Here is an 8,485-nt window from a genome sequence, read left to right as displayed (position 1 = left end):
CACCAGGTCAAAGCAGTCTCTTCCACTCTACATCAGATGCTAAAGTACCCCCACGGGAAAGGGGTAGCGATCGTTTTTGGGAATTCATCAATCCATCCGCCGCCGGAAGTGTCTACACCTGTCTTGGAGATCGAGCACGGCACGGAGGATGTGTTTTTATCGGGGTTCACTTTAGCCGAGGCTCAAGTGGTGCAGAATGTCATGGCTGCGAATGAGGGTATGTACGTTAGTGCTCAATCTATTTACCTCATGAACAAGCTAAAACATACCCCTAGGATGGGATTAGGGAGAAGCGGCCGGAAAGGCGTCTCAGTATTGGCCGAAGTGCCACACAACCCCCACGCCTTTGGACTGGGTTATCTGCCCACCAAGGAAGATTGGGTGAGGAAAGGAAAAGAGATGGCCGGAAGGGCCAGAGCAAAGAAGGCCGGGAAGCCATTTGAGTTAATGCACAGGCCCATCTGGGGTACCCTAAACGGACGTTTCGTCCGGGAGGGGGAAGATTTTCCATTCTGCGGCTTCCCGGAGCCATGGCTAAACGCGGAGGGGACGCACGTGCCTGGTTTTGAAATCTTCTTCGACATACAATTATCTGGGGATGACGTTGCCGAAGCGTAGACAGACCCACCAACTGAGGTTGAGCAATGTGAAGCAGTGGATCCTGAGAGTACAGAGCTTGAAATGGGGGTAGCACTGGCAAGTCTACTATCAGATCCTCCGATCGGCCAAGAGTGCTTAGGGGATAACTCTTCAGTTTCTGTGATTGGAGATGAAATAGCTGCAGGCTTTCCAGCGCCGATCTTGGATGCATCTATCGCACCTTCTCTCATCTGGCAATATGAAGAAGGCTTTTTATCTAGCAGTTCCGGGTCAGGTACTGAGCCGGAATCTGATTCTACCGAATCTTGTACGTCGGAATCAGATTCCAGCTCGACTGAGTCTGAGTCCGGTATTCCTGGGGGTGATAACCCGGATACCACAGTCCTGTCTAGGTCGTCTTTTTCATTTTCTTTTGAGTCTGTTGTAACAGAGGAATCTGACGGCTTGGAAGTATTTAATGAGAATGACGTGGAGGTGGTTTCCGAGTATTTTTCTGTGCCTTTGATTTATTGCTTAAATCAGGATTTTCAAAATTTTGATGAAAACAGTGAGGGAGAAATTCCCCCAGTTTTGCAACGGTTAATTGATCAAGAGCAGGAAAGATTTGTTAAACCTTTAATGGATGAAATCACTACTGTGAATATTGGTAATGAGAAGGACCCGCGGCTGGTCCAGATCGGGTCCACGTTGTCTTCAGAGGAGCGCGAGTGCTTAGTCACTTTATTAAAAGATTTCAAAGATGTTTTCGCGTGGTCCTATGAAGACATGCCTGGAATCGATCTTGAGATTGTACAGCACCGGATCCCTCTTGATCCAGAGGCCCGCCCTGTCAAACAGAAACTCAGAAGGATCCGCCCGGATTGGGCCCTCAAGATTAAGGAAGAGGTCACCAAGCAAATTGACGCAGGGTTCCTGCTGGTATCTGAATATCCAACTTGGTTGGCCAACATTGTTCCGGTGCCAAAGAAGGACGGCAGAATTCGGGTCTGTGTAGACTTCAGAGATTTGAACAGGGCCAGTCCGAAGGACGACTTCCCCTTGCCGCACATCGATGAATTGGTGGATTTCACGGCAGGGCACGCCTTGCTTTCGTTTATGGATGGTTTCTCAGGCTATAATCAGATAGTGATGGCACCCGAAGACCGGGAGAAGACTGCGTTCACTACCCCGTGGGGTACATATTGTTATCGAGTGATGCCATTCGGGTTGAAAAACGCTGGAGCTACGTATCAACGGGCAGCAACTACAATATTGCATGATATGATCCATAAGGAGGTCGAGGTGTATGTGGACGACATGATTGTCAAGTCCAAAGATAGAGAAGGCCACTACACCGCCTTACAAAAATTCTTTCAAAGGATCAAAGAGTTTCGGCTGCGACTGAATCCCTAGAAATGCACGTTTGGTGTTACAGCAGGGAAAATGCTAGGGTTTCTGATCACACAAAGGGGCATCGAGGTCGACCCTTCCAAAATCAAGGCCATCTTAGAAATGCCACCACCAAGGACTGAAAAGGAGGTGCGAGGCTTTCTAGGTAAAGTGCAATTCATAAGACGGTTTATTTCTAAACTAACCTTGACTTGTGAACCACTTTTTGGTCTCCTGAAGAAAGGAAAGAAATTCCAATGGGACGGCCGATGTCAAGCAGCTTTTGAGCAGATCAAAGAGTATCTACAGAACCCACCCGTGTTGTCACCGCCAGAGCCGGGGAGACCGTTGATACTATACCTTTCGGTAACTGAGACTACCATGGGCTGCATGCTCGCGCAGGGATCAGAAGACAAAGTGGAAAAAGCCATATACTATCTGAGCAAAAAGATGCTGGATTACGAGATCCGCTATACACCGCTGGAGAAGGCTTGTTTGGCCTTGGTATGGGCAACCAGGAAGCTGCGGCACTACCTGTTAGCCCACTCTGTAATGTTGGTTTCGCGTTTGGATCCCATCAAATATCTTTTCGAGAAACCAGCACTTACGGGTAGGCTAGCTCGTTGGTTGCTGTTGCTCTCCGAATTTGATTTGAAGTATGTAACGCGCAAGTCAGTAAAAGGTAGAGCGGTAGCGGAGTTCCTTGCCGACCACCCGGTTGAGGGGGATGAAGCGGTTGAGTATCTATTCCCAGATGAAGCAATTCTGCACGTCGAAGATGAAACCTGGACAATGTACTTTGACGGAGCGTCAAACCAGTATGGGTATGGGATAGGGGTGTTGCTGATAGCGCCTGATGATTCCCGTATCCCTTTAGCATTCAAGCTCCAGTTCATAGTTTCCAATAATGAAGCAGAGTATGAGGCATGTATTGCTGGCCTGGAAGCAGCCCTGGAACTAGGGGCAAGACGGTTGGACGACATTGGGGACTCGAACCTTGTTGTGTCTCAAGCAAAAGGAGATTGGAAAGTCAAAGAGGAAAGGATGATAATCTACCACCAAACCTTGGATTTGTTAATTCCTCGGTTTGAGAAGCTAAATTTCACCCACCTCGTAAGAGAGAACAACAGGTTTGCAGATTCATTAGCAACTCTATCTTCTATGATAGACATCCCGTCCGGAGTCCGGATGCGTCCAGTCATTATTGATCAAAAGTTCGTGCCGGCATACGAGTCGATTTCCGCCATAGATGAGGTTCAAGACGGCAACCCCTGGTATTACGACATCTGGAACTTCTTGGAAAAGGAGACATATCCACTAGGGGCAAATGCCAAGGATAAGAAGGCTGTCAGAAGAATGGCTGCTCAGTTCGTCATCTGCGGGGGTAAGCTGTACAAAAGGGGCCATCTGGGAATGCATAAGCTCTGTGTCGAAGCTGAAGAGTCAAAACGCCTGATGGAAGCCATCCATGGGGGAGAGTGCGGTGCACACATGAATGGAGTGATGCTGGCCAGAAAGATCCTCAGACAGGGCTACTACTGGTCAACCATGGAGGAGGATTGCATTAATTTTGTTCGGCGATGCCACAAATGTCAAATTCATGCAAATCGCATGAACATCCCGCCGTCAAAACTGTACAACATGACTTCGCCGTGGCCTTTTTCAGTCTGGGGAATTGACGTGATCGGAGCTGTTACCCCGAAGGGGTCAAACGGGCATGAGTTTATCCTGGTAGCGATAGATTATTTTACAAAGTGGGTCGAGGCCCAATCATACGCAGTGTTGAAAGCGTCGCATGTCGCAAAGTTCATCAGGAACAACATCATCTGTCGCTACGGGGTGCCAAACGAGATAATTTCAGATAATGGTTCCCACTTCAAGAAAGAAGTGATAGACTTGTTGGAGAAATACAATGTGGCTTTCCATGAGTCATCTACATACAGGCCGCAGACCAACGGAGCAGTTGAGGCCGCCAACAAGAATATCAAGCGTATACTACAGAAGATGGTGGAAACCTATCGGGATTGGCCAGACAAGCTGCCATTTGCTCTGTGGGGCTACAGGACTTCAATCAGAACTTCTACTGGAGCAACTCCATATTCATTAGTCTATGGAATGGAGGCTGTTCTACCCATTGAGATTGAGGTTCCATCGTTACGAGTATTGGCTGAATGCCAGATAGCCGAGGCAGATTGGCAGCAAAGCAGATTCGAAGAACTCATGCTCTTTGATGAAAGAAGACTGAAAGCACTGTACCACATCCAAGGCTATCAACGAAGAATCGCCCGGGCTTTCAACAAGAAAGTTAAGTCCAGGAACCTGAAAGAAGGAGATTTGGTGCTCAAAGACAACCGAGCTCCCACCCACGACCCAAGGGGCAAGTTCAAACCCAATTGGACTGGTCCTTACATCATCAAAGCTATCTGGTCAGGTGGGGCTGTGGTTCTGATGGATCTAGATGGCTTGGAGTTCTCACAACCGATCAATATGGACAAGTTGAAGAAATACTATCCTTGAGAGGCTCGCTAGGCCGAAAACCCGAAAGGGCGACCTAGGCAAAATTCAGAGCACAAAAAATTAGAAAATATAAAAACTGAGCTCGCAAGGTTGAAAACCCACAAAGGGCGGCCTTGGCAAAAGTTAGAGCGCAAAAGGAGAGTGAAAATACTCGAGTGAACCTCAGCCTGAACTACGTAAGGCTTGATTCCCATCTTTGGGATACGTAGGCAACTTCACCTTGAAGTTCAGCCATAAACTTTTCCCCGATCAACTCTGTCCATTTCGATCATCTCAGTCATCTTTATCCATCAGCATTTATCGTGATCTCCGGTACAGTGCTGTTCAAACTAGGGGCAACTTTCCGTTGCCGCGACGGTGCAAAGTTACTCAGACTAGGGGCAACTTTCCGTTGCTATGGAGTGCCGCATTGTTCTTCAGACTAGGGGCAACTTTCCAGTTGCGGGGATCTGGGGTTGTGCATCTCAGTGACAGATTTTCGGCGTGTCCAATTTTAATCCACATCGAAAATAGTTTTGAAAAGTTTTAATAAAAGTTGACTTTGTTCAAATCAATCTTTTTACGACTAAGACCATTTTTGGACCAAAAGTGGAAAATTTTCAGTACCATAACTTTCAATTTCATTGATTTCAAAATAGAGTTCTCCTGCTCTTGCATTACAATCGAGGTTGCTTTTTTTTTGGGTACATTCATAAAGAAAACTTGAAAATGCTAAATAAGCAATAAATTTGGGGCATAGTTGAATCAAGTATCTCTGCGTCCCCTCCCAGAGCTCGACGAAGCATCTGAAGCCAAGCTAGGCCCAACCTGTGCCTCCTCATTGAGCCAATCCAAGCACTCATCGGACAAAGTGCAACTGAAAGTGGAAGCAGGGGCCAGGAGCTCTCTAGTCCTCCACGCTGTGGCATATCGGGCAAGCTGTGCCCCCCGGACCGGGAAAGCGGCTGGATACTCAATCCCCTCCGGTGGACAGGTCTGATTATGGCCAAACTGACGCAGGAACCGGAATGGAAAATAGAATACGCAGTGGGTTAGACCAACCAATTGGATCCCAATCAGCCGAGACATACTATAGCTCATTGCCGGGAGGTTGAGCCAAGGGCAACGCCAAGCGATGCCGTCTGCGGACAAATTGCACATCCAATCAAACCACCACCTTTCGTCAAGAGCATTGACTAGGCGCTGCCGAAAGAAGTAGCCTCGAGCTGAATAAGCTGGGCAAGAGTCCACAACCTGCAACTTATCCATTAACCATACCTAGGGGAGGGATGGAAAATCAGAGAATAAATAACAGAGAGATGTACGATGAGAGAAAAGTAAGACAAGGGTTTTGTGAGAAAAATCGAGCCTGAGGGTCGAGTGATGTGAGCAAATATATATGTGAGGTTGGGAGGGAAACATTACCTGCAGCAGCAGTGGACTCCCAGCAAACCTAGTCGCCTCCCGGCGATAGACAGAATCTAAACCCATCAATGTCTCGGCCAAGGTCATGGCAATACAGCTCTTTCCTTCTCTCAAACCTTGGGCGACTTCAATCAGGCGGATGCTAGCCCCGCCGAAGCCCGAGGAAAGCAGAAAGTGAGACAACAAACATAAGCAGAGGGCGTGTTGCCGAAAACCCTGCCAATAATGGTTGCTGCGGTCACCAGCGTCGGAAAAACGATGGATCAAGCCGAGGATGTCCAGCTCTCCACTGCAGATCAGAGATCGAGCGTCATGCGCTGTGAGCCCACACATCCGCCCTAAAGCCTGGGCGTGACCAAAACGAAGCTGAGGCAAGATCACTTCAGAGCACTCGGACTCCATCAAAACCTGAAAATCTTCGAAAGTGGGACACATCTCTTGGCCGCCAAAGCTAAAAACATGCGTCACTGGATTCCAGAACCTTGCCGCGGCATGGAGAAAAGGGAGATGTAACGGAGTACGGCTCAGCGTGAATAGTGCATTCAAGCCGAAACCCCGGAAATTCAGCTTTTCCGAGCCATCTAGAGAAGAGATCCAAGATGTGATATTTTCTGCGAGAAACGCCTCCATCTTTGCCTAAAACTAAGATGAAATGAATGTTCCCGAAGTTGAGGCTTTTATAGAAGGAAAAACACTATTCACGGGGACACGTGTCAAAAATCTGGAGGCTGCAGGACTGAATGGCCGGCCAGCTACTTTTTCTGGCTGGCCAGCCATTTACTTTTTCAGAAATGGCCGGCCAGCTGTCTCTCTCCACCAAAAATGGCCGGCCAGCTCCCAGGGGTGGCTGGCAATGCTGCAATGTATCTCCTTGGCCCTGTTTTACTCTTCGAGGGGAAGTTCCAAGCATTTCCATGCAACGGGGGAGTCAAAGGCCTTCATCTCTCTCCGTTTCGGATGTGTTCCGATGCCCAGGTCGTCAGAAGTACACTTTGTTGTTGTTGAGTTTTGCTTATCGAGTTGTTGCATTTTGCTTATCGAGTTGTTCGTCGAGCGGACGTGTTTTGTGTTTTTGAGTCACTGCTCTCTGTTTAAGCAATTTTTGTTAAAGTTTTGTTTATTTGCGTTGTTACATTTTGCTTATCGAGTTGTAAACTTGCTAAAAGATTCTGTTATATCTTAGTAAGTTGAGTTGTTTAGTTTGTTGCGTCGGTTCACTACCTGACTTGGTGATTACACAATGCGCCTTACCATTCAATTTCATTCTTGTGCAAAACAAATTGATGCGATACGATGCTAAAAGTCTAAAATACAAACACCTTTTCAAAAGCTATTTCATTTCATCATGCTTTACAACAAACAAAGGTACAAGTTTTACAAAAAATAAAACTGCCTAACAATGTGCAAAGTGCTACAAACTACTAGTAAAAGAAAAATAAAGCAGGAAATAGCAGCATCAAAGTCCTCGGGAGCGGGAACGAGAAGCACGCCTCATCCTCTTCTGCGGGACAATCTCCGCACCATCATCATCATCCGAGTCGGAGTTGTCATCCTCAGGATTCCCCTCAGCCTCCTCCTCCTCCTCCCGGGCAGACGTCTCGAACTGACGATCGGTAGCCTCCTCCTCCTCCTCCTCATCAGGCTCCACCTCCACAACGTGAGCCCTGCGTCTGCGGACAGGCCCCCCTCGAGCTCCTCGAGAAGGTCTAGATGGCCCGGCTCCTCGGGAAGGCCGAGATGACCCCGCCCCCTGAAAAGGCCCAGATGGCCCAGCTCCCCAATGAGGCCCAGGTGGCCTGGCCTGCGGCTGACCGGACCATGAAGGCATCTGAAAACAAAGAGTTCAAATCAAATACATCAGTCCAAATATGTACATCAGATACAGATACAAGCAAAAGCTACAATGAAGTGGGTGCATGTAAATACAGTGTACAAGTGGGGTGTGTGTCAGATGTGCTCTACACAAGTAGTCTATCGATGCAGCAGAAATCAGCATGTCATCAGAAGTATGATAAATGCCAGAAAACTGAAGGGTACCTGAATGCCCGCGACAGACAACTGTGCCTCCCTGCGCAGGACCATGCCCTCGAGTGTGGCCACCAGTCCAACCACCTCCTCTATGTACCCTCGCGATGGCTGCAAAAAAAATGAGCTCATAATCGTCAGTGAACAAAAGAGTATCTAAACATCTGAATGATGAATGAAAAGTAGAGCATACCGGCGGTGAGTCCGGATCAATGGCGTATTGATCACTGGGCATCGGAGGCTCTAGTGGGATCGGGGTCGGAGAGCTAGCCCCATACTGCCATGCCATCAACTCAGTAGGCATATCTGGCCATCCAGCATGAGGATGAATCGACGGAGCTGGAGGAACCGGTCTACTCCCACCTCTAGATGTACCAGCCCTACTAGAAGAAGGGACGTCTGTAGCTCGAGCCCGAGCCTGGTCTGAGGATGACATACCGGCAGGTCTCATTATCGGGAAACGAGCTTCCGTCAATGGAGGCATCAAATATATGTGACGGTAAGTGGCGTAGTCCCCCTCCTCAATATATAGTAAAGCTTCACTACCCAGCATGGCGCCGACTACCTCCGA

At 48.2% G+C, this 8,485-nt stretch overlaps 1 protein-coding gene across 1 annotated transcript; it reads right to left on the bottom strand.

Annotated features, from left to right (window-relative positions):
* Nucleotides 1-7,345: 7,345 nt before the first annotated feature.
* On the bottom strand, nucleotides 7,346-8,218 carry LOC145815616 (uncharacterized). The gene is made up of 3 exons (XM_082912235.1): nucleotides 8,108-8,218; nucleotides 7,927-8,025; nucleotides 7,346-7,717 (listed from the first exon to the last, which is right to left on the bottom strand). Exons 1-3 carry the CDS (start codon nucleotides 8,216-8,218, stop codon nucleotides 7,346-7,348), a joined length of 582 nt encoding a protein of 193 aa, XP_082768361.1.
* Nucleotides 8,219-8,485: the final 267 nt, after the last annotated feature.

Source organism: Camellia sinensis, chromosome 2 (assembly GCF_055761805.1).
Source record: "Camellia sinensis isolate YWXY chromosome 2, ASM5576180v1, whole genome shotgun sequence".
In the NCBI taxonomy this organism is placed as follows: Eukaryota; Viridiplantae; Streptophyta; class Magnoliopsida; order Ericales; family Theaceae; genus Camellia; species Camellia sinensis.
This window is presented reverse-complemented; position numbering and strand designations above follow the sequence as displayed.